At 45.6% G+C, this 27,028-nt stretch overlaps 1 protein-coding gene across 1 annotated transcript in view; it reads right to left on the bottom strand.

Moving 5' to 3' along the window:
• The window catches only part of LOC147098515 (transmembrane protein 150A), a 66,537-nt gene extending 44,277 nt beyond the window's left edge, over positions 1–22,260 (bottom strand). Inside the window, exon 1 of the mRNA XM_085970310.1 lies at positions 21,938–22,260. Within this exon, the coding sequence (XP_085826436.1) occupies positions 21,938–22,002 (65 nt within the window). The 5' untranslated portion in view covers positions 22,003–22,260. The remainder of the gene's footprint in view (positions 1–21,937) is intronic.
• Between the last annotated feature and the right edge of the window lie 4,768 nt (positions 22,261–27,028).

Raw genomic sequence — 27,028 nt, 5'->3', positions numbered from 1 at the left:
CTCATCGGGATAATCCCAATTCACACCTCATTATTCACTCTGTGCTACATTAGAATATTGCTCCACCTCCCCCCCTCCCCCTACCCACCCACCCCCACACACCCCATTCAAAAATAACCTGAAGACAACTAACTCACTGCCAAACCAAGACATTTATTTTCATTCACTCTGGTCCCGAGCCCAAGTTTGAACAAACTCACTTCACCTTGACTTTGCTGCATTGTAGGTGCCTGGGTGATTTGGTGGGTTACCATCTCTGGAACCTGGGGTTGAATCTAGGCCACAATTATAAGAACATTAGAACATAATAATTAGGAGCAGGAGTCGGCCATACGGCCCTTCGAGCCTGCTCCACCATTCAATAAGATCATAGCTGATCTTCGACCTCAACTTCACTTTCCTGCCCGATCCCCATATCCCTTGATTTCTCTAGAGTTGAAAAATCTATCGATCTCATTCTTGAATATACTCAATGACTCAGCATTCACAGCCCTCTGGGGCAGAGAATTCCAAAGATTCACAACCCTCTGAGTGAAGAAATTCCTCCTCATCTCAGTCTTAAATGGCCGACCCCTTATCCTGAGACTATGTCCCCTAGTTCTAGACTCTCCAGCCAGGGGGAAACAACCTCTCAGCATCTATCCTGTCAATCCCCCTCATAATCTTGTATGTTTCAATGAGATCACCTCTCATTCTTCTAAACTCCAGAGAGTATCGGCCCAATCGACTCAATCTCTCATCATAGGACAGCCCTCTCATCCCAGGGATCAGTCTAGTGAACCTTCGTTGCACCGCCTCCAAGGCAAGTATATCCTTCCTTAGATAAGGAGACCAAAACTGTGCGCAGTGCTCCAGGTGTGGTCTCACCACAGCCCTGTACAATTTTTTCCTTACTCTTGTATTCCAACCCCTTTGCAATACAGGACAACATGTCATTTGCCTTCCTAATTGCTTGCTGTACCTGCAGGCTAACTCTCTGCGTTTCCTGTACGAGGACACCTAAATCTCGCTGAACACCAACATTTAATAGTTTCTCACCATTTAAAAAATATTCTGTTTTTCTATTCTTCCTACCAAAGTGCATAACCTCACATTTCCCCACATTATACTCCATCTGCCACCTTATTGCCCACTCACTTAACCTGTCTCTATCACTTTGCAGGCTCTTTGTGTCCTCCTCACAGCTTACTTTCCCACCTAGCTTTATATCATCAGCAAACTTGGATACATTACACTCGGTCCCTTCATCTAAGTCATTAATATAGTTTGTAAATAGCTGAGGCCCAAGCACTGATCCTTACGGCACCCCACTAGTTACAGTCTGCCAACTGGAAAATGACCCGTTTATCCCTGCTCTCTGTTTTCTGTCCGTTAAACAATCCTCTGTCCATGCTAATATATTACCCCCAACCCCATGAGCCCTTATCTTGCGTAGCAACCTTTTATGTGGCACCTTATCGAATGCCTTTTGGAAATCCAAATATACTACATCCACTGGTTCCCTTTTATCTACCCTGCTGGTTACATCCTCAAAAACTCTAATAAATTTGTTAAACACTATTTCCCTTTCATAAAACCATGTTGACTCTACCTAATCATGTTCTGATTTTCTAAGTGCCCTGTTACCACTTCCTTAACAATGGATTCCAGCATTTTCCCGACGACTGATGTCAGGCTAACTAGCCTGTAGTTCCCTGTTTTCTCTCTCCCTCCTTTCTTGAATAGCGGAGTTACATTTACTACCTTCCAATCCGCTGGGTCCGTTCTAGAATCTAGGGAATCCTGGAAGATCACAACCAAAGCATCCACTATCTCTGCAGCCACCTCTTTTAGAATCCTAGGATGTAGGTAGAGGTCCAGGGGATTTGTCAGCTTTTAGTTCCATTAGTTTCTCAAGTACTTTTTCTCTACTGATATTAATTACTTTAAGTTCCTCTCTCTTATTCGCCCCTTGGTTCCCCATTATTTTTGGTATGCTTTTTGTGTCTTCTACTGTGAAGACAGATACAAAATATTTGTTTAAATTCTCTGTCATTTCCTTATTCCCCATAATAATTTCACCTGTCGCAACCTCTAAGGGACCAATGCTTACTTTTGCTACTCTCTTCCTTTTTACATACTTGTAGAAGCTCTTACAATCTGTTTTTATATTTCTTGCTAGTTTACTCTCATATTCTATTTTCTGCCTTATCATCAATGTTTTGGTCATCCTTTGCTGGTTTCTAAAGCTCTCCCAATCCTCAGGCTTACTATTATTCTTCACAACATTATAAGCTTCTTCTTTTAATCTAATGCTATCCTTAACTTCTTTAGTTAGCCATGGATGGATCATTTTTCCCGTGGAGTTTTTATTTTTCAATGGAATGTATATTCGTTGAGAATTTTGAAATATTTCTTTAAATGTTTGCCACTGCTTATCTACTGTCATACCTTTTAATCTAATTTCTCAATCTACCTTAGGTAATTCACCCCTCATACCTATGTAATTGGCTTTATTTAAGTTTAAGACTCTCATTTCCGAATGAAGTATTTCACTCTCAAACTCAATGTGAAATTTTATCATATTATGATCACTCTTCCCCAGAGGATGCTTTGCTATGAGATTACTAATTAACCCTGTCTCAATAAACAATACAAGTTCTAAAATAGCATGTTGCCTAGTTGGCTCCATGATGTATTGTTCCAGGAAACTGTCTCGAATGCATTCCATGAGCTCGTCCTCCAGACTACCTTTGTCAATTTGATTTGCCCAGTCTATATGAAGATTAAAGTCCCCCATGATTATTGTATTATCTTTGTTACAAGCTTCTGTTATTTGTTGATTAATACTCCATCCTATGGTATAGCTGCTGTTTGAGGGCCTATAAACTACTCCCACCAGTGTTTTCTGCACCTTGTTATTTTTTTATCTCCACCAATATTGATTCTACTTCCTGATCTTTCTAGCCAAGGTCCTTTCTCACTACTGTCCTTATGTCATCCTTTATTACCAAGGCTACACCCCCACCCCCTTCTCCATCCTGCCTGTCTTTTCTAAATGTCAAGTACCCTGGAATATTTAGTTCCCAACCTTGGTCACCTTGCAACCATGTCTCTATAATGGCTAGTAGATCAAAGCCATTTATCTCTATGTGTGCCACTAATTTGCCTTTCTTGTTTCGAATGCTTTATGCATTCAGGTAAAGAGCCTTTAATTTTAACTTTTTACCATTATTCTCTGCTTTCACCTTATTCGCTGATGCACTTTTATTGTTAAACTCTCTACAAATCGCTACACTGCTCTATTGCCTTGACTTTTCTCCTTAGATTTCTAAATTTCCCCTCACTTGACCCCTCCCCCCTTTTATGTTTAAAGCCCTATCTGCAGCCCTAGTTATTTGATTCACCAGGACACTGGTCCCAGCCCGGTTTAAGTGGAGACTGTCCCAACGGAACAGCTCTGTCTTTCCCCAGTACTGGTGCCATTGCCCCATGAATCAAAACCCCTTCCTCGCACTCCACTCTTTGAGCCACGCATTAAACTCTCTGATCTGCTTGTCCCTATGCCAATTTGCGCGTGGCTCAGGTAACAATCCAGAGATTACCTTTGAGGTTCTGCTTTTTAATTTGGATCCTAGCTCCTCAAACTCTCTCAGCAGAACCTCATTCCTAGTTCTACCTATGTCGTTGGTTCCTACGTGGACCACGACAACTGGATCCTCCCCCTCCCACTCCAAATTCTTCAACAGCCGTGAGAAGATATCCTTAACCCTGGCACTGGGTAGGAAACACAGCTTTCGGAACTCCCGGTCGCGGCTGCAGGGAACAGTATCTATCCCCCTGACTATACTGTCCCCTACCACTGCAACATTCTTTTTCACTGCTCCCTCCTGAATGGCCTCCTGTACCACATGGTCAGTTTGCTCATTCACCCTGCAGACACTGCCGTCATCCACACAGGCAGCAAGAACCTCATACCTGTTGGATAAGGGCAAAGGCTGAGGCTCCTCCAGCACTGCACCTGGGGTCCCCTTCCCTGACTGAGTTGCAGTCACACCCTCCTGTCCTTGACCACTAACCAGACCTGTACCACTATCTCAATAGCAAAATACTGCAGATGCTGGAAATCTGAAATAACAACAGAAAATGCTGGAAACACTCAGCAGGTCAGGCAGCATCCGTGGAGAGAGAAAAATAGAGTTAACATTTCAGATCGGTGACCCTTCGTCAGTTGAGTCAGTTCATCAGCCCCGCCCTTTCTCGCCCCATTCTCCAATAGTTTTGTAATAACCAAGTGTTCAAATAAAATGAAAAATATGATTTAATGCCCTGTGATTTTTCGCATTCTCCGCATATATAGGTCCTTTAACATAGCAAAACAAGCCAAGGTGCTTCACAGTGGTGTGAGGAACAATGGACGCCAAGCTAAAGAAGGAGACATTAGGAGAGGCGACCGATAGCTTGCTCAAAGAGGTGAGTTTTAGGGAGGGTCTTAAACGAGGAGAGGGAGGTGGTGAGGAGGAAGGGGTTTATGGAGCGAATTCCAGAAAATGGGCCCTCAATCTGAAGCATGGTTTCCAATGATGGGGTAAAGGGAGGGCTGATCATAAGAGGCAGGAGCTAGAGGAACAATGAGTTTGGGCAGGGCGTTCTGGGGCTGTAGGAGGTTATGGAGACAGGGAAGGACGCATGCGATATCAGGTCAGTGTGATGCAGCGGTCCCTGGCTGTGTCTTAAACTGAACCTTATGAAAGAAGAAGCATATCTGGTGCACTGACTGAGAGTGGGCTCCATCTGGTCTGCCTCTGTGTCGGCTGCTGTTCCAACCTATCGCTGTTGACTGACAGACACAGCTGTGAGCTGTTAAATAGGGACATAGAAACAGGAGGAGGCCATTCAGAATCTCGAGCCACTTTCGGCATTTAATTAGATCATGGCTGATCTGAACCTCAACTCCATTTACCCGCCTTTGCTCAATATCCCTTGATTCCCTTACCCAACAAAAATCTATCGATCGTAGTGTTGAAAATTTCAATTGACCCTCAGCATCCACAGCCTTTAGGGGAGAGAATTCCAGATTTCCACTGCCCTTTGTGTGGAAAAAGTGCTTCCTGATTTTGCCCTCTTGTTCTGGATTCCCCCACCAGAGGAAATAGTTTCTCTGTATCTATCCTATCAAATCCCTTTATCATTTTAAACACCGCAATTAGATCTGTACAACTGAAGCATAACTTCCTCACTTTTGTAGGCCAACTCCCTAAGATAATGTTTATTTTTGATACCTGTGTACTTTTAGTGATTTGTGTACATAGACGCCCAAATCCTCTTGCTCCTTCACGGGCCCTAGTCTCTCACAATCAAGAAAATATTCTGATTTATCCTTCTCAGTTCCAAAGTGGATGACCACACACTTCCCCGCATTGAACACCATCTGCTGTAGTTTTCTCCCCTCACTTATTCTCTCTATGTCCCCTTTTCATTTCCAGCTCCCACCTACACAACTTACTGTTCCTCCTTAGTGTCAGCTGCAAACATGGATATACAACTCTCTATGCCTTCATCCAATTCATTGATACATATGGCGAAAAGTGGAGGTCCCTGAACAGATCCCTGGGGAACACCATGGGCAGGATTTTCATTGGGCCGTGGAGTCAGGATTGGAGGCATGTGGGGGGTTAAAATCTTGAAATCAGGGGTCCCGACCCCATCCCGCACCCAACCCGCCTCCATGCCAGTTTCAAAGGAGGTGGGTACCCGCCCCGCACTGGGACCCGCCTACCCGAGGCGGGAAGGGATTAGTGCCAATTAACTGCCTGTTAAATTACCTTCTCTTATGTGGCCTGGTGTCAAATTTTGTTCGATAACACTCCTATGAAGCACCTTGAGACGTTTTACTTGGGAGATCATTCCTCAGGTTACATATTGAAGAAATTTTCACCACTCTACCATCAAAAGTACAAGAGCAGATTGGTGAAGGTTTGAGGAATGGTGCCGATTTTACAGATTTTAAACACCTCGAGAGAAGAAAGCATCGGCAAGGATGGAAACACACTCCAGGGATAGTGTTGAAATAAGAAAAATGACGCTCAAAGAGACCCAGGAGTCATAACACTAAATACATCCAGTCAATGCAGAGCGGCAATCAACAAAGCCAATGGAACGTTGAACCACATATTCAAAGCAGTAGCGTACACATCCAAGGGTGTTGTGACCAATGTTCACTGTAAGCTGCACTTTGCTCTGCCCTGTTTCTTTTACTGCGCAGTCCCTTTAAATTTCTGCGCATGCGCGGCAATGTTCCTGTTAAGCTGCGCGGCCGCACAGTGGTCTGGAGCTCCTGCACAGCAAGAAACCCCCCCCCCGACCCTCTCCATGCGCGAACATTTGAATGGACCGCGCAGCCACTTAAAGGGACCGCACACCCAAAAAAAATTAGAGGGAACATTGATGCGTGGCACTTACAACGGAAAAGCCAGTGAGCGGCCTGCGCAAGACCTTTCCCATTTCTGCGCGAGCTTAGAGGGAACTTTGGTCGTGACCAAGCATCGTGGTGCTCTGCTCAGACTACACCTTGACTACTGTGTCCAGTTCTGGATGTTGAGAAAGAAAGTAAAAATACTGGAGTCAGTGCAGAGGAGAGCTGAGAGGCTAATTCCTGGTGTCAGGCATTGAGTTATGAGGAAAGACTGCTGGGGCTCAGGCTTTTGGGCCTAGAAAGGAGGGATGATCTTATGGCGGGTTACTAAATAGTTAACAAAATGGAAAAGCAGAGATACAAACTAGCAAAGGGTAGTTTAGGACTGATATCAGCAAGCTCTTCCCCAGACAAAGACTGATTATTAGTTGGAATGGATTTAGGTCGTCAGCTGTGGCTCAGTTGTAGCCTCTGAGTCATAAAGGTTGTGGGTTCCAGCCCCACTTCAGGACTTTATTACATATAATCTCAGCTGACACTCGGTGCAGTACTGAGAGAGTGTTGCACTGTCGGGGGTGCCATCTTGCGGATGAGGCATTAAAAATCGAGGCCCTGTCTGCCCTCTCAGGTGGACATAAAAGATCCGACGGACGCTATTTGAAGAAGAGCAGGGGAGTTGTCGTGGGGGGGAAATTGGGTTGCTTTGCACCCGGATGCGGCGCCGCCCACGCCTCCCGCGAAATTCAGCGGGAGGTTAGCGGTGGCGCTAGCCAGTAGCGTCCCGCGGCGCTGCGCCACCAGCGATGACGTCATCGCCGTGCGCAGCGCCCCAGCCACAATCTTCGGGAGCGCCCCCTGATTTATCGACGGACACTATGTCCGACAGGGTCAGGGGGGCCTAACTGCGGCTGGGGCGGCATTATTTAAAGGCAAGGTGCAGGGCAGCCATTTTTGTTGCTGGCTGCCTGCTAGCACCTGCCTGCGCTCTCGTCCCCGGCTCCTGAACGGGCCCCCCTCCCCCCACAGAGTGCCGGCTACGCTCCAAGAGCCCGGCACTTCTCTTGCGTGCCAGGCTCTTTTGCCGGCACTCCCGATCACCGGGGGCCCAGCTGGGCACCGGGTCGCGCTGCCCAAGGCCCCTCCCCTTTAAGAAGGAGCGGAAGGCCTGCAATACCGCGGCACGACGTGCCGCAGCACCACGTAACGCCGCGATATTGACTCGCAGCGCCCCAAGAGGAATGTGGGATGTTTCCAGTAGCGCCCCGCTTCCCTCTTGGGGCGCAACCACTCAATATCCGGCACGGGGGTGCTAATTTTTCCGTGGGCTAAAAGTAACGCCCTGGTGAATTTAGCACCCCAATTTTAGCCCCTGGTGTCCTGGCCAATATTTATCCCTGATCCAGCATCACTTACGTAGGTTATCTGGTCATTCATCACATTGCGATTTCTGGGACCTTGCACTGTGCAAATTTGCTGTTGCTTTTCCTACATCACAACAGCGACTACACTTCAAAAGTACTTCATTGGCTGTGAAGTGCTTTGGTATGTCATGAGATTGTGAAAGGTGCTATATTGATGCAAGTTCTGACTCCATATCCTCTCCATCACCAAGACCACAACTTCCATCTCCGTAACATTGCCCGGCTCCGCCCCTGCTCGGCACATCTGCTGCTGAAACCCTCATCCATGCTTTTGTTATCTCTAGACTTGACTATTCCAACGTTCTCCTGACCGGCTTCTGATCTTCCACCCTCCAGAATCTTCAGCTCACCCTAAACTCTGCTGCCCGTATCCTAACTCACACTAAGTCCCGTTCACCCATCAGCCCTGTGCTCACTGACCTACATTGGCTCCCGGTCCAGCAATGCCTCAAATTTAAAATTCTCAAGTTCGTGTTCAAATTCCTCCACGGCCTCTGAACTCCCTATCTCTGTAACCTCCTCCAGCTCTTCAACCTCCTGAGAACTCAGCGTTTCTCCATTTCTGGCCTCTTGCGCATCCCCAATTTCCATCGCCTCACCATCGGCGGCCGTGCCTTCAGCTGCCTAGGCCCAAAACTCTGGAATTCCCTCCCTAAACCTCTCCACCTCTCTCTCCTTAAAACCTACCTCTTTGACCAAGATTTTGGTCACCAGTGCTAATATCTCCTTATGTGGCTTGGTGTCAAATTCTGTTTGATAACGCTCCTGTGCAGCGCTGTATAAGACGTCTTTACTATGTTAAAGGCGCTGTATAAATGCAAGTTGTTTTTCCATGTGTAGCCGCACTTTGTGGGGTATTTTTCTGTGGACATTTTTGTTAATTATAGTGTGGTTTTTGTCAGGTGTGACGTCGGCAAAATCTCCTTTCGGATTGTGCATAATCTTGTTTAACAAAAAGTGCACAATATTATTGTTCAAGATGAGGATGCTAAAGCTAGTGCTCTAATAGCATCAGCTGAGACAAAAATGTAAAACCCTCTTTTACTGGACTATAATCCTCTTGCTGCATTATAGTTAGTAGTAAAGCAAACATCGTGCAGAAAAACAGAAAGGTTGGACTCGTGTCAACTGTGGTTCAGTTGGTAGCACTCTTGCCTCAGTCAGAAGGTGGTGGGTTCAAGTCCCACTCCTGGGATCTGAGCACAAAAACTAGGCTGACAGTTCAGTGCAGTGCTGAGGGAGTGCGGCACTGTCGGAGGTGCCGTCTTTCAGGTGGGTTTGTTAAGCTGAGGCCCCCGTCTAGCCACTCAGGTGGGTGTAAAAGATCCCATGGCACTGCCCTGACCAACATCGATCCCTCAACCAAGCACCTAAAAACAGATGATCCGGCCATTATCACATTGCTGTTTGTGGGAGCTTGCTGTGCGCACATTGGCTGCTGCATTTCCTACATCACAACAGTGACTGCGCTCCAAGACGTTTGTGGTTGTGAAAGGCGCGTTCTTCTTTCTTTGCTACAAAAACTCTAACAGAAAGGTTCAGATGACAACATCTGCTGAATCTCTATGTTGCTGTTTTTTAAACATACTTTAATTCAGACTGAAGACAGTTGCGTGGCTCAGTGTCCAACACTTGCCTGATTACTTTCTTGTGAAGCGCCTTGGGACGTTTTACTAGGCTAAAGACGCTATATAAATGCAAGTTGCTGTTGTTGGTGGTGGGGACGCCCCTGGAATCAGTGAGGAGCCAATCGAGGTGCTGCAACGGGAGAGTCTGTGGGTGGCTCTGGTTGGATGAAGTGAGAGGGGCCGAATGACCTTCCTCATTCATTATTATCTTGTGATACAAAATGTCTCATTCTCATGCCTGCCTGTCGCTATCTCTTCAAACTGCTGCTCGCTGTAATGTTTAACTAGCAGTGGGGCCATTCGGTCATTAATGTGCTGTAAATATATCTTGTTTTAGCTACTGATGCAATGACCATGAGCTCCCTTATTAAAACATACAGTGAGTGAAGCAACGCACAACGCTTCCGTATTCACTTAGATACACTGCAACTGAACAGCGTCTCTCATTCAAATCAAATCAAATCAAATCAACTTTTATTGTTATTGTTAGTGCACAAATGCAGTACAACGAAATCGAATGCTCGTCTGGCTCTCTTTTTGAGCAGGATTTTATTCTAACACCGCTTTCCCCTCGGATTATATTTATAACTCACTTTAAATTGACTGAATAATCAATCCTTGAAGCGGCAGCATATATTCATTTTTCAGCACCTTGGGATGTTGAAGGCAAGTTGTTGTTGTTAAATGGTGACCCCCCCCACACTTGCAATGTTACCGTAATAAAAAAACAGAGAATGCCGGAAATACTCAGCGGGTCAGGCAGCATTTGTGGAGAAACGAGTTGAGCTGTCAGGTCGATGACCTTTCGGCACATTATGGACCTGAACCGTTGACTCTGTTTCTCTCTCTCCACAGATGCTGCCTGACCTGCTGAGTATTTCCAGCATTCTCTGTTTTTATTTCAGATTTCCAGCATCCGCAGTATTTTGCTTTTGTGCAATGTTACCGTACTTGTTGTGGCTGTCTTTAGCTTTTTACACAGGGAAATATTTAAAGTAGCGCAGCAATGTGTTGGCAAAAGACCAGCTCAGAAAAAAATCAGAGTTCCAGCAAGTGAACTCCATCCATCTATCTCCCTGTTGGAGGGATGATCTAACTATCTTTGCTTCTTACTCTTCTTCCCCCTCTCTCTCTGTTTTACTCTCTCTCTCCCTGTTTCTCTCCCTTTCTCTCAATCCTCCCAACTTTGTTCCTCTCTCTTTCTCCCTCCTATCAATGCTGCTCGCTCTTGTTTCTTCACGGTCAGCCTTTTTCTCTTCCATTGTCTCTCTCGTTCCCTCTCTCTCTTTGGCATTTTTTCTTTCTCTTTTTTTTCCCTCATAAATATATATCCATATATATTACTTACTGTTATTTTAGGTCACGTTAATCAGATAAATCTGAATTCTATGTGCAGCTTGCGAGCAAAATAGCTCCATTTATTTTAGACAGCAGCTTCATGAACCCACCCATGAGGGTAAAATGACCGTCCCTGCCCTGACAAATTCGACCTTCCCATAACCAGCTCACTCTTGTGCACTGTGCTCTCCCCACCGCTGACCGAATATCTCACTGGTACAGACACTGTAATGGACAGACAAGCATTGGCCTGTCCTAATTCGTCTTGTCACATCGTACCATTGGGTGTGAGACAGACAGACAGACTGGGGGGGTGGGACAAAAGCTTGACTTCAGGTGTTTGCTGTTGAAAATTAACTGAAACCCTTTGTGACCAATAGTTCCACGTTATAAGACACTAAAATAAATGGAGAGAATGCATCGCTCAAGTCATGTAACAGTTCCGAGCCCATAGAGCACATATACCATAGAGCACATATACCAGAAACGCTGTTTACGGAGGTCACAGTCCATCATCAAAGACCCTACCCACCCCAGCCACAGTCTGTTCGCCCTCCTGCCATCTGGGAGACGCTACAGATGCATTCGCACCCGTACGAACAGATTTAGGAACAGCTTCTTTCCCAGGGCTGTCATCCTACTGAACTCCACAAATAAACTCTAAAGCCTGCACATCTGCCAATGCACTTTATTATGGTTATGTTTATGTTAATGTATTACAAGCCAAATGTATGTTGAATGTTTAAATGTCTTAATCTAAATATACACTCTCGGGAGCCGCAAGCCTACATTTCGTTGTACTGCACTTGTGCACTAACAATGACAATAAAAAGTTGATTTGATTTGATTTGATTTGACTGTGAACACAGGCTTGGATGCGCCGGGCAGTGTAATTAGGACGATGCTCAGACTTGTGTTGCCAACTCGGGTTGGACGTATTCCAGGCGGTGTCATCGCATGACCTCCTGCCTCCAACCGCCCCGCCCCCACACTCCCACCATTGGTCGTCCATACTGCCTTCCCCGGCCAATTGGAAAGCGATCAGTCTCCCCATTACCCAATTGGATGATTCTTGACTATCAGTCAAACAGCCTTTTCTCCATGTCCAATATTTTTTTAACTAGTAAACAAAAGTGTTCAAATACATTTTTTTTAAAAACACTGGCCCAGAAATTCGGGTCGGGGGCTTCCCGCGTGTGCAAGCCCCCGATCTGCACTTACCTACTTCGCCAGCCGTTGAGCTGTGGGCCCACGTGGAATTCCGATCCGGGGCCTGGTCCAGCTGCCGACACGCAGTGCTTGCATATCCCAGGGGCGCAGTTAGTTCGATGCGTCCCCTGGGATCACGTGGGCCATGGGGAGCCAATCGGAGCAGGGAATGCTTCATTCATAAGTTTGACAGGAAGGGCTGTCAAACTTATAAATACTACGGCCCCAAAACATCACTAAATCTTCAAATATATATTTTTAAAATCATTTTAAATAAACTCTAAATTACATGAAATAACTATTATAAACAATAATTTAAATTTTTGTAAAAAATAATTTTATTTTCTGACTGGGCTAAAAATAAACTTACCTTTCTTTAAAGTATTTAAAAATAATAAACCTGTGGAAAAAATGTTTTAATTTTAATTAATTCACCACTTACGTTGTAAAAAGCAGGCCTTACGCCTGCTTTTTAAAAGTGTAACTTCTGGAGACTTACCCTCCCGGGAAAACCTGCGAAAGAAATGTAAGTTCGATACACACGCGCCGCCTCTCCTGCACACGCATTCGAACTCTGAACCCCTTCTTTCAGGGGAACGGAAGTGCCGGTTTCCCGCGCATGCGCAGTGCATGCAGGAAACCAGCACTTCCATTGGGCCTACGGGTGAGTACCCTGTGCGTACTCACCCATGGAGACCCGAAGTTCTGGGCCACTATTTTTTTTATTGCCCCCCCCGCCTATGATTTTTCTCCCCATGTTGCTCGTAGCAATGTCCTGGCGATTAATCTTTATTTCCTGGAGGGTTGGCAATCCTGGCTCAGGCCTTACTGTGTTAACAGATAGTGACACAGCCAAACCAGGCCATAACAGTTTGGGCCTTTTCAGGCCTCACTAGGATAAAGAAGAATGAATACAAAAAGGAATCTGTTATAAAGTGTCAGCGGCACAAATTGGCCAACTTGTTGTGAGCTTGTCCTTATCCTGTAGATAAAAGGCCAATGTTTTTGTAACCTTCTGACCTACGCCTTTCACATCAAGTCACTTCATACTGATTAAAAAGGCATTCAAAGACCAAAACACTAGGCAGCAAGAAAGTTAGAGACAGAATGAAGGAAAACAGAGAAGGAGAATACAGAAAAGATTGACAATCAAATCATTTCCATTTAGTTTGTGTGAGATATGTGACAAAAACAAGGAAGTGGTTGGTTCTTAAAGGGACAGAGTCCATGAATTGCAAAGAAGGAAAGTCTTGCATTTTATTTCTACAGCGTCTTTCACGACCTCAGGACGTCCCAAAGCGCTTTACAGCCAATGAAATACTTTTGAAATATATGATGTAATGTGGGAAACACGGCAGCCAATTTGCGCACAGCAAGCTCCCACAAACAGCAATGTGATAATGACCAGATAATCTGTTTTGGTGATGTTGGTTGAGGGATAAATATTGGCCAGCACTCCCAATGCTCTTCTTCAAAATAGTGCCATAGGATCTTTTACATCCACCTGAGAGCAGACGGCACCTCCGACAGTACAGCACTCCCTCAGCACTGCACTGAAGTGTCAGCCTAGATTTTTGTACTCAAGTCTCTGGAGTGGGATTTGAACCCACAACCTTCTGACTCAGAGGTGAAAGGGCCACAGCTGATGCATTTTTTGACACAAAGTTTTTTGATGGACTCATTTCCCACAGCAGAAATCCACTTCAATGTCACCACATTGTCCAACACACAAGATTCTTACTGAACCAAACCTCACACCCACTGTCAATATTTACACCAGTATTACTCACTGACTTTCTACCCACACTTCTACCAATAAGCCACTTTCAGGATTAAAGCAACACACAACACCTACTGATTGATGCATTGTAGGACTGGGCCTACGATTTCCCCATGCAGTGAGCTCTTGAATTTAATCATGCCATTGTGGGCAGTTGCAAAATGTTTTCCAATAAACCTCAATTTTAATCGGGTCTAGTCAGCTGTGGCTCAGTGGGTAGCACTCTCGCCTGCTGAGTCAGAAGGTTGTGGGTTCCAGTCCCACTCCAGAGACTTATACAGATAATCTAAGCTGACACTCCAGTGAAGTACTGAGGGAGCGCTGCAGGAAAAACAGGTACCAACTCAATGAAGCATAAATTGGGGTGGGGTGTGACCAAAAGTTACTTTAAGCCGACTGGTTTTAGATAATCATATTTTAATAAAAGAATTATTTTAATTATACGTCTGTCGCATGATCAGCTGGGCTGGCATCTCAGAGTTTCTGGTTATGTCAGGCCATCTCCTGTTTACAGATAAAGAATGCAGAATCTCAGGGGACATGTTGCCCAGCCAGTCCTGTCCCCTTCGGAGCCTGGGCAGGTTCATCGGCATTCCACAGTGCCGGAATCCCTTGGCAGCGAGGGAGAAACGGCTGTCGGACTTTTATTACATATTGAACCAAGTACGTCAGCAACGGCAGTTACACCCTGACACATAGACTCACAGAATGAGGCAGCACAGAAGGAGGCCATTCGGCCCATCGTGCCTGTTCCGGCTCTTTGAAAGAGCAATCCAACTAGTCTGTCCTTTCCTCAAAGCCCTGCAATATGTTTCCCCCTTCCAGTATTTATCCAATTCCCTTTTGAAAGTTATTATTGAATCTGCTTCCACCACCGTTTCAGGCAATGCATTCCAGATCACAACAACTGTTCCGCCATTCAACTAATCATGGCTGATCTGTAGCTCAACTCCAGTTACCCGCCTTTTGTTGGTGTTGGATGGTGCGACCTTATTTTTGAAGCTTGTGTTTTATAATTTCCAGTTTGTTTTACCTCATCGTAACAACTCGCTGCGTAAAAACATTTCTCCTCCTCTCGCCCCTGGTTCTTTTGCCAATTGCCTTAAAATTGTGACAACACTGTGTTAAAAGATTCTCACAAAGTCTGTGGCTGTGTTAGAATTATTGTTCTGTCTGATCATTTGCTCGACTGTGCGGTTTGAAACACTAAAATTTGTACAGCACTATCAATTTACTTCCTTAGATAAGTAAATGTTCCCTGTTCTGTTGTCCTCATGACACGGTTGCCGTGACAATCAGTACATGTTCTGTTCCCAGGCCTCCATCGCTGCCCCCTTTTGGACAGTGACTAGACCATCCCAGGCTGAACAATTCACCTGTACCTCCCTCCTGCTGAACCGCGGCACACACAGCCAGCCTCTTTCATTTTATTTCCACCTAATTCTTTGTTTTTATGATAGAGCCTGACTCCACCATCACTGCACTCCCCCTCCACCCCCACCCAACAGTTTTATCCCCTCCTCGACTGAAGGCACTGACTCATGTTGGGTTACAGTTTGGTGGGCACCAGTTGCCTCCAGCGCCTCACCCCGAGAGGCCTCTCTTCACATGTGAGCCTGGATAGTCAGTGTTGGCGAGCTATTCGACTCTCGGACATATCACAGACAAGCCAAAATCTGCCCTCATCTCTTAAAAGTCCTGCATTTACACAGCGTCTTTCACAACCTCAGGACCCCCCAAAGCATTTTACAGCCAATTAAGTACTTCTTTTTGAAGTGTGGTCATTGTTGTAATGTAGGAAATACGGCAGCCAATTTGTGCACAGCAAGCTCCCAGTAACAGCAATGTGATAACGGCCAGATAATCTGTTTCTACAGTGATGTTGGTTGAGGGATAAATATTAGCCAGGACACTAGTGATAATTCCCCTGCTCTTCTTCGAAATAGTGCCATAGGATCTTTTATGTTCACCTGAGAGGACAGACTGGGCCTCGGTTTAACATCTCATCCAAAAGACGTCACCTCCGACAGTGCAGCGCTCCCTCAGTACTAGGGTTGCAAAGGGGTGGAAAGTTTCCGGTAAATTTCCGGAAATTTTCCACGGGAAGTTTAGCTTGGGAATTTTGGGAATTTTGCCCAAAAAAGCACATGCTAGCATAATATTGTTTTTTTTGTATTTCTTTCTTTTTTTTCCACAGGTCCTCTCTTAAAATTACTAACAGAGATGGAATCTTAATTATTAAGGAATTTCTTAATCAATATATGTTTATCTTCTTACTTGGCTTGTTTTAATAATTACAAGTTTTGTGTGTGACTGTGAACAAATGTGTCCTGATTGGTTGGATGAGTGGATGAGCGATTAGCTCCCTCTATTTGTAATATTTGCATATCGAATTGTGATTGGCCTGCAGGCATCTGTAAGACTGCTATAGTTTTTTTAAGATCCAGGTTAGGGGGCCTGAGGGAAGTCATTTTGTTTTCTGCTGATGTTGTGATGATGCAGTAAGTAAATCAGACTTTATACCAAATAAACCAGTTACTTGTTGAACTCTGTAGTCCTTCAATTTAAAATATACAAAATAATACACTATTGGTGATGTAGCGTCGTGTGTGTACAGGTCATGCTTCCATCACATGGAGCATCAGCAAAAATGTACTCACCCTGTTGCAATCGTGCTGATCGACCGCAGTTCGACACAGAGATGAATGCCCTTTATTTCTCTGCATAGAACAATGCCACGTTTACCGTCGGATGTGTGGAAGCATTTTACCCCAGGCATTAAAGATGGAAAGACTGTGTACATGTGCAAACACTGTAGAAAGCCATATGTAAAGAATGCCACAAAGATGCAGCAGCATTTATCCAAATGCAACAACTTCACTCAAAGCTCACAGCAGTCAGCCCAGAGTTCCGCTGCTTCCATTCAAGAAGATGATGGTTCTCATTCAGCATCAGGCTCCTTATCATCAGCAACTCCTTTTTACTGATTTAAAAGAACAAATCAGCATTGCCCTACCCACATCCCTGCTGCTCAAAGCAGAGGAGAAAGCAATTGTTCAATTCATACAGACGCGTCAAGAATTTTGTGTCAAGCCGATTCATGCTGCAGCATACATGCTGGACCCAAAGCATGTTGGGAGACCAATACTTTCTGGAGAACAGATCAACAGCGCTTACAGTGTGATTTCTACCCTCTCACACCATCTCAATCTGGATGTGGGCAAAGTTCTGGGAAGTCTGGCAAAGTTCTCTACCAAGCAAGGTCTTTGGAATGGGGATGGGATATGGGAATCATGCAAGCATATCAGTGCACATACCTGGTGGAAGGGACTTTGTGCATCTGAGGCCCTGTCACCTATTGCATCGGTGATACTCCAAATCCCACCTTCATCAGTGGCCTCTGAATGAAACTGGTCACTTTTTGGGAATACGCATACAAAGGTGCGCAACAGACTGACTAACAAGAGAGTGGAGAAACTGGTGGCTATCCGGGCGAACCTACAACTTATTGAGCCAGATACAGAAGTGTCCACCACACAGCTAGACACTGACACAGAGGAGGAAATGGACACGTCAGAGCCAGAGTCAGAGAATCAGGAGGAGCAATGAGGAGTAGAAGACTCAGAAGACTCATGAGTAGAAGACTCAAAGGGACAAAATAAGGACAAATTACAGGCTAAATAAGCTGACGCTCTTTTTATTTTATTATAGATGGGTCTTTTTTGTGGGGGTTCAATAAAGTTCAAAATTATAACCTAAATAAAGTTTTGAAAGCCTGTTTTTATTTGTATGGAACGGTATGTCTATTTTGACGACAAAGATAATATAAGGGTCAGAGACAAAAACCATCAGTGTGCAAAAAAACTCTAAATTCCCATAAATTCCTGAAAATTCCCATGGAAAGTTTCCTCTTTTAAAAATTCCCAGAATTTTGCAACCCTACTCAGTACTGCACTGATGTGCCAGTCTAGATCATGCACTCAAGTCTCTCGAGTGGGACTTGAACCCACGGCCTTCTGACTCAGAGGTGAGGGTGCTGCCCACTGAGACTCCGCCCTCGTCTGATGTCCCCCTACTTCCAGCAGGAGTCATTCGATAGTGATCAGGAGTGGGAACATGGGCTGATTTTTTTTCCTGCCTCATCTGGGGGCACTGAAGCCAATTGTAACACCCCTACGGTTGCCGTGGCGATGATCAGTTAACTCAGCACAGGCCTGGGATCCAACACAGGCCCTTCCTCTTCCCCATGGCTAAACTACTCACAGGTCTCCACGGCCTGAGCCATTGAGGAGCTGGAGTGAAGAGAAGAGATAGACTGCATCTAAATCTGCGAGAGTACGTCCAGCTCATGCAATTAAATGAATAAATCTTTGGAAGGGATAGCTTTGATGGGACTTTTCTCAGAAGGTCTGAAGAGATCCACTGAACCGAGTTCATTTATTCCAATTTACTTTTTTCTCTGGCAATAAAACTTTCAAACATCGTTGTTTCAAATCAAAAATTTGATGTTCTTAGACCATCAACCAGTTACAGGAAGAGAAGGCCATGAGTGAGAGGTTTCTCTGAGTGCGGCTGATAAAGCCTGACCGATTCAACACACTCACTTACCCCAAAAGGATACAGTGTGCGATCAGTGAGGTGAGTGTCCCTGCTCAACCAGTCAGCTTTCTGTTTCCATAGGGATTCACATGAACTTTCCCCGGAACAGTTTATACCCTGGGAGATACTTGTCCTCTGCCTCAACAACAACAACAACAACTTGTATTTATATAGCGCCTTTAACGTAGTAAAACATCCCAAGGCACTGCACAGGAGTATTTTAAGACAAACAATTTGACATTGAGCCACTTAAGGATAAACTAGGGCAGGTGATCAAAAGCTTGGTCAAAGAGGTAGGTTTTAAGCAGCGTCTTAAAGGAGGAAAGAGAGGTAGCGAGGCGGAGAGGTTTAGGCAGGGAATTCCAGAGCTTAGGGCCTCGGCAACAGAAGGCACGGCCACCAATGGTTGAGCGATTATAATCAGGGATGTTCAGGAGGGCAGAATTAGAGGAGCGCAGATATCTCGGGGGTTTGTGGGGCTGAAGGAGATTACAGAGATAGGAAGGGGCAAGTCCATGGAGGGATTTGAAAACAAGGATCAGAATTTAGAAATCGAGGCGCTGCTTAACCGGGAGCCAATGTAGGTTAGCGAGCACAAGGGTGATGGGTGAACGGGACTTGGTGCGGGTTGGGACACAGGTAGCCGAGTTTTGGATGACCTCAAATTTACATAGGGTAGAATGTGGGAGGCCAGCCTGGAGTGCGTTGGAATAGTCAAGTCTAGAGGTAACAAAGGCATGGATGAGGGTTTCAGCAGCGGATGAGCTGGGAAAGGGCAGAGACAGGCGATGTTACGGAGGTGGAAATAGGCAGTCTTTGTTATGCTGCGGATATGTGGTCAGAAGCTCATTTCAGGGTCAAATATGACACCAAGGTTGCGAACAGTGTGGTTCAGCCTCAGACAGATGTTAGGGAGAGGGATGGAGTCAGTGGCTAGGGAACGGAGTTTGTGGTGGGGACTGAAAACAATGGCTGCAGTCTTCCCAATATTTAATTGGAGAAAATTTATGCTCAGACAAGCAGTCTCGAGGATGCTTTCTCTTAAACCATCCCATAGGAAAGAAAGACTTGCATTTATATAGCGCCTTTAACGACCACTGAACGTCCCAACACGCTTTACAGCCAATGAAGTACTTTTTTGTGTAGTCACTGTTGGAATGTAGGAAACGTGGCAGCTAATTTGCGCACAGCAAGCTCCCACAAACACCAATGTGATAATTACCAGATAATCTGTTTTAGTGATGTTGATTGAGGGATAAATATTGACTAAGGTACAAGTTACTGCAGTTCTAAGGGCTGGAAGGAAATCATGAGTTGGCGCTCTTAACACAGAGGTGTGCCCCTCTGGAATAATCTCACAGCGGGCCAGTTAAACCTAACCCGCCCACGGAAAACTGACGGAACGGTGCAACGCTAGTTTTACACCCTGTCCAATTTAACTCTCCATTGAAGTCAATATTGGGCGGGGTGTAAAACCTGCGTTCCACCCGATCCCTTGGGTTTCCCACATGGCAAGTTAGGTTACAATTACCCCCACAGTTTCACCTTCTACAAGAGCCTAGCCTGATGACAGGACATCCCTTGGGCAGCTCAGTTACACACTTGCAAAGCATTTTTAAAGGGGCACTTGTCAAAAACTTAGCTGGCAAACCCTCCCTCCTTGTTTGGTGAAGAGTTATGTTTTGGGGTTTTTATGCCTTAGGGTTCAGTGTCACTGGCCTCTCAAGTAAGTGGACCTTGTGTCCCCTATAGCTGAAGTGTGCCCAATGTCAAGGTAAATGTAGCAGACCCAGAGGTCGGACACTGTAGTCCAGCTTACTGGAATGCATCGCATGTCACCAGACGACCCCTCGTCTTCGATAGATGGAAGTAGGTACACTCTACCTAGACTGCAGCGCATGCTGTAAGACACTGGATATGTTTACTGAACAACACCCAGGTAAACAAACTGTATTGAGCACAAACAGCAGATTTACTGTAAATATAGATTTTACTGTTCACTTTGAAACCAAAACAACAAAAACACTTCCCCTACACCAACTCTCAGCATGAGATAAAGAAAGACTTGCATTTATATAGCGCCTTTCACAACCACTGGATGTCACAGCCAATGAAGAACTTCTGAAGTGGAGTCACTGTTGTAATGTGGGAAACACGGCAGCCAATTTGCAAACAGCAAGGTCCCACAAACAGCAATGTGCTAATAATCAGATAATGTTTTTGTTATGTTGGTTGAGGGATAAACATTGGCCAGGACACCGGGGATAACTCCCCTGCTCTTCTTCGAAATAGTGCCATGGGATCTTTTACGTCCACCTGAGAGAGCAGACGGGGCTTCAGTTTAATGTCTCACTTCTGACAGTGCAGCACTCCACTGGAGTGTCAGCCTAGCTTTATGTGCTGAACTCTCTGGGGTGGGACTTGAACCCACAACCTTCTGACTCAGAGGCGACCCACTGAGCCACAGCTGATAGGGTCACTTATTTCGAACCTGGCTATCTGCTACAGCGCTGGCTTCAGACTGACCAATATACAACTGCAGATTTCTTTGACGCTATCTCAGAACAAAAGGGATTTGTTTTAACACGGCACATTCAAAGCCCCATTTTGCCCCCACAAAACAGCTGCCAACAAAAAAAAATTGCTTAGAATTGAATGGAATGACTTGACTCCTTCCTGGGACCTGCTCCAAACACTTTGAACGATTTGTGAGATGGGTTCCCCATCCAAAGACATTAGCAACAATCAAAAGCTCACATCAAGGTCTTCCTGGACTATACGTGGCCTCTGTCTTGTTCCCAGGTAAACGCAGCCGACAGAAACAGCGAGCAGTAACCCATTTTAACCCTGTGTGTGCTCGAGGCAGCAAGAAAGAATCCAATCAATAACCAGACAAAAAAACTAATTTTTATCACGTTGCGGTGGGTGGGTGGGTGGGGTGGACGGTTGGAGCAGTGGCCACACTGTGCCAGTAATACAATGATAGACTTTGTCATGACTTAGATTGTGTGTTTGGGATTGAACAGAAAATCCTTTTTAGCTTCAAAGGAATGGAGCCGCTAAGACAAACTCAAGGAGGAATTTCGGAGTCTAAACGTCAGCAACTAATTTAAATACAGAAAGTTAGTCAGGGGGTCCTTTCACTCCCCCAGCCCATAAATCATTAACCAACTGAATAAATAATTCTCAACATCAAATTCAACAGCTTAACTTAATCGGAATCGTTTATAATAATATCTCTAAAGTCACAGAACAGAAACAAAATGAAAGTTGTTAAGTTTGGAGACCCCAGACAGGTCTCTCTCTCTCTGGATTGAGTCCTTAGGATGAGTGAGATGGGCTTTTGTACAGGAGAGAGCAGGAAACAGCCCAAGAGTGGAGGCTCAGGGAGAGAGAAAGGTTGATAGACTCTGGAGATAGTCAAAGCAGCCCGGAAGCTGTCGAGAAAGTTTGTTTAAAAAAATAAGTTGAGGCAAAGAAAGAGAAAGAGAGCAGCGAGTGAGTTGCCAGAGTGACTGGGCTCCAGTGTAAGGGAGCAGGATCAAGGTGAGATGAAATTGGTCCTTACACTGTCCACGTTCCCGCGATGGACACCACACTGGCCAGCAGAGGCAGGAACAGCCAGCAGCTCATGGTGGCTCCAAGTACAAGAGATCAAAGCGGGTCCAACAGCAGCCGGGGTCCACTCGCTCACACCATCAGGGAGAAGCATCGGGTGGTGGGGAGGGGAAGATGCAAGAGCAACAAGCTGCAACCCTGTCCACCTGCAGCCTGCCGGAGCCGAGCCGGGTGCCCTGTCCAGCCCCGGCTCGATGAATCACACTTTAAAAGCGAGCACACACCCAAAGCTCAGCCAGCCCGGAGACAGGAGGAAGTTGCATCTGTTGCCAGCTGTCGCTCCAAGCTCTTTTCTTTCTCTCTCTCTCTCGAAGTGCAATGTTTCTGCAGACATGGGGGTCCAGTGCAAACCAGAGGTCAATCCTTCAGAGCCGCAGGCCATCTGCGATTAAAGTGCTAACCCGAGGCTCACATTGTTATCAACACTTGTTTTGGTTCATTCACAAATAACATTTATTAAAGGGACAGTGCTGCCAGGATTAAATGGCTTGCTTGCAAGGCGTTTCATTAAAAGGGAATGCCATTGATGATACAAAAGTCTACCCCCCCCCCCACACACACACAGTGCAGATTATTTTATATCAATTCAATTTTTTTTTCCAATTCAAATCGCTTTATTGGCATGACAAGGTACATCTTATGTTGCCAAAGCATCGAAAAACATTTATGGTTGAACACATAAACGCAGATCTATCCATACAGTGTATAAACAGATATATCCCTGAGTGTATAAATATATATTCATATAATTTGTATATACTCTTTTTTTCAGATTTAATGGTTGTCCCTCTGTTTATGGCAAGCTGTAACATAGTGTGCCGCTAAGGTTACACAATTTCTCTGTTCCCCTAGTAGGTATGGGAGTTTTTGGTCGTCATTCAAATTTCTGAATTCAGGGCATATTTTTGTGAATTTTGGGTAGAAATTCTCCCTGATGTCCTGATATTTTCCACAAGCTGTGAGGAAGTGCATCTCTGTCTCCACCACTCCCTGACTGCAGTGATAGCATATCCTGTCCTCTCTTGGCAGCCGGGTCTGCCTGTGTCTGCCTTTTTCGATGGCCAGGCTATGTTCACTAAGTCTGTACATTGTCAAGGTTTTTCTCAGTTTGCTATCCTTTACCATGGTCAGGTATTCAGCCATGTTGTATTGTCTGTTTAGGGCCAAGTAGCAATTGAGTTGGAATCACTTGGAAAATTTTCTCTGCCAATTTTCTCCCCCTCCCCCTTTCCTCCTCCCCTAAAGCTGTGCCCTCCATCACAGGGGTCAGCTCAACTCAGGCTTCATGCTCTCCACTTCCTTGACTATTCATGTGATAGGCCCAGACACTGAGCACAAAACAGGCTATTCAACTGTAGTCCTCGTTCGACTTCCACAGGGGCGACAGGCAACGTTCCCTGTCGGCTGCGCGTTGTTCTGCGCGGCCTGTTTCCTTTAATGCGCGGTCCCCTTAAATTTCTGCGCAAGCGCGGTATTGACAATGTAAAAGCCGGTGAGCAGCCTGCGCAGGGCCTTTCAGATTACTGCGCGGCCATGCACGCACCTTAGCGGGAACATTGGTCACTGGGTAGCGATCAGGAGCTGGCTGGTGTTCCCTCGCTCACCAGGAACGCTGAGGTCGATTATAAAGAAAGGCTTGCATTTATATAACGCCTGTCACAACCTCAGGATGTCCCAAAGCTCTTTACAACCAATGAAGTACTTTTGAAGTGTGGTCACTGTTGCTATGTAGGAAACGCGGCAGGCAAGTTGCGCACACAAGGTCCCAAGAACAGCAATGTGATCATGACCAGATATAATCTGATTTTTAGCGATGTTGGTTGAGGGATAAATATCGTCCAGGACACTGGGGAAAGCTCCCCTGCTCTTCTTCAAAATAGTGCCGTGGGATCTTTTATGTCCACCTGAGAGGGCAGACAGGGGCCTCGGTTTAACATCTCATCTGAAAGACCCAGCCTCACTTGTTCTGTAACTGCAAGTCTCCTTCAGAGGGATAACTGTATTCTTTTAATCAGTCACAAGGTCCTGTTGATGCGAGTTGTTGTGATCTGGAATGCGCTGCCTGAAAGGGCGGTGGAAGCAGATTCAACAGTAACTTTCAAAAGGGAATTGGATAAATGCTTGAAAAGGAATCATTTGCAGGGCTGTGAGGAAAGAGCGGGGGAGTGGGACTAATTGGATAGCGCAGGCAGGATGGGCTGAATGGCCTCTTTGTGTGCTGTAAGGTTTTATGAAGTAAAACCACTGAATGTGATTGGGTGATCTGAGCAGTGCATTACATTTTTTTTATGCTCCAAATGTTATTTTTGGCAAAAAAGTTGGAGTAATGGAGAATTAAAATTCAAAACATTAGGGCCCCTTGGAAATAAGGAAAAGATTTCATAGAGTGTGAAGTATATCGAATTTTTGGCTATTGGACCTGATATAGTCACACAGCAGCATCGTCAAGGGCATAGGAACAGGAGTAGGCCATTCAGCCCCTCCGGCCTGTTCATAGAATCATAGAATGATCCAACACAGAAGGAGGCCATTCGGCCCATCGTGCCTGTGTCATCTCTTTGGTGGAGCTATCGAATTAATCCCACCCCGCTGCCCTTGCCCCATCGCCCTGCAAATTGTTTTTCCCTTTAAGTATATGTCCAATCCCTTTTTGAAAGTTTCTATTGAATCTGTTTCCACCGCCCTTTCAGGCAGCGCATTCCAGATCAGAACAACTGCTCCGCCATTTAATTAGATCATGGCTGATGTGTACCTCAACTTCATTTATCCGCCTTTGGTTGGTGTTGGATGGTGCGACCTTATTTTTGAAGTTTGTGTTTTATAGTTTCCAGCTTGTTTTACCTCATTAGCTCCCTCCTCAGAACAAGCCCTGTAGCCAGCCAGAGAGTTGGGCAGTCAACCTTCCCATGCAGCCAGCTTCCCTCTGTACCCAGTCAATCCACACTCAAATCAAATCAAATCAAATCAACTTTTATTGTCATTGTTAGTGCACAAGTGCAGTACAACGAAATGTAGGCTTACGGCTCCCAAGAGTGTACATTTGGATTAAGACATTTAAACACTCAACATACATTTGGCTTGTAGTATATTAACATAAATATGACCATAATAAAGTGCATTGACAGATGTGCAGGCTTTAGAGTTTATTTGTGGAGTTCAGTAGGATGACAGCCCTGGGAAAGAAGCTGTTCCTAAATCTGGTCGTACGGGTGCGAATGCATCTGTAGCGTCTCCCAGATGGTAGGAGGGCGAACAGACTGTGGCTGGGGTGGGTAGGGTCTTTGATGATGGACCGTGACCTCCGTAGACAGCGTTTCTGGTATATGTGCTCTATGGTCGGTAGCCGGGTGCCGTCTTTCCAACTTTCCGTCCCTGACTGTGAAAGAGCTCTCGGTATCTCCCCATGATGGCCTGGCCGGGGTCGGTTACATTGCACGGCAGGTTTCAGCACACCCTGGCCTCACAATCAGGCCAACAACCTCACCTCGCAAAACCTTTCAAACTCGCGTTTGTTTCTGCTAGGGATAGCAACGCAATCCAAACGGAATCGGCTGAACCGACACAAAAGATTGGGGAATTTTAAACGTGAGTTACGCCCAAAACCTCTTACGTTTGGCATCTTTTACGTTGCTCAAGATTCAATTCGCCCAGATCAGGACCCGCCCAGAAAACTGGCCACCCCCCCAGGTCGACATTGCGGGTTTCTGCCGCTTGTGCTGGTTCGGGAAGGCTCGTCAAATTGCGCTCATTTTCTCTGGCGCACAGACACGAGTCGACACCTATTAAACGTTTTGTCCTATCAAAAAATATTTAATTTATGAAGAAACTGACTACAGTGCACCAGTGAAACTATTAAATAGTTCAGTATAGTTTTTTTTAAGTTATTTTCAGTGATTTTAAATCAGGTTACTCACAGGTAACTTGTTAAAGGACACTTATGAAAATGCTTATTTTTTGTGTTAAACCCAAATTCAGCTGTATTAATAAAACTGCACCAAGCTCCCACTCTTAAATACATCAAGGAATACTTTTTAATGGAAAGAGAAAAAAGAAGGAATGATTACGTTCTATTACTCTGCCCGATTGCGCTGGTTCACGGATGATTTTACATTTGTGATTACGCAAATGAATTTTAGCAGCAACTTGGACTGTAACCTGACCGCCGCAATTTTAAGCGCATTTTTGGCACAATTTCCCAATTGTACCCAAAGCTGAAACTCTCGTATCTTTATCCATCAGCTCAGTCTCTGCGTGGTCGTCATTCTTCCGTTGTTGCTGTCGCGGGCTCCACTCCTTGGCCGCGATTTCCCCTACCTCGGTGGGTCCGGGGCCAGCAATGTTGGTGGTGGGTCCCGACCCCACTGCTGGCTCCAGCCTGCTCTGTAGAATGATTTTCCTCTGATTGGGCTTTTTAAGCCCACCCAGCACGTTTGCCGGCCAATTGAAGGAAGCGGGTCTGATGACATCATTTGATGACGCGTCATCAGCTGGTTTCCTTAAAGGGACCACGCGCAAACTTATTTTGACAGTTGTGCTGTCAGTGTTCTACAGCATTGAGGTGCTGCAAACACCGACAAGCACTGCACAGAGGTGTAGGGCTGCACCCAGGATCCCATATGCTTATGGAGGGAGTCACAGCACGCAGGGAGGTTCTCTTCCCTTCCAATGGGCGGAAGAGACCTCCCCAGGAGACCAACGCAGCCTGGTTGCACATTGCACAGGAGGACACAAGCAAGGTTGTCGTGGTGAGGACCAGGCTGCAGTGGGGCAAACCTTTCAACGATCTCAGTCGATCACAAAATGTTAGTACAAAGCCACACTCAACCTCAACCTCATCCTGCTGTGCCACTCATCACATCCCCATCACTCTGCCTTCCCTACCCTACTCCTACACATCCTTACACACACCAACTTATCTTGCACCTCCACCCATCCCTCACTATCTACATTATCACTTCCCCACCTCTCTTGCCACCCCTCACACTCAGCCTCACCCTAGTGCAATCATACCAACTAACAACACACAAGGCTAGGCACTTGG

Source organism: Somniosus microcephalus, chromosome 29, assembly GCF_052327205.1.
Source record: "Somniosus microcephalus isolate GS21.2 chromosome 29, FLI_Smic_1.0, whole genome shotgun sequence".
In the NCBI taxonomy this organism is placed as follows: Eukaryota; Metazoa; Chordata; class Chondrichthyes; order Squaliformes; family Somniosidae; genus Somniosus; species Somniosus microcephalus.
This window is presented reverse-complemented; position numbering and strand designations above follow the sequence as displayed.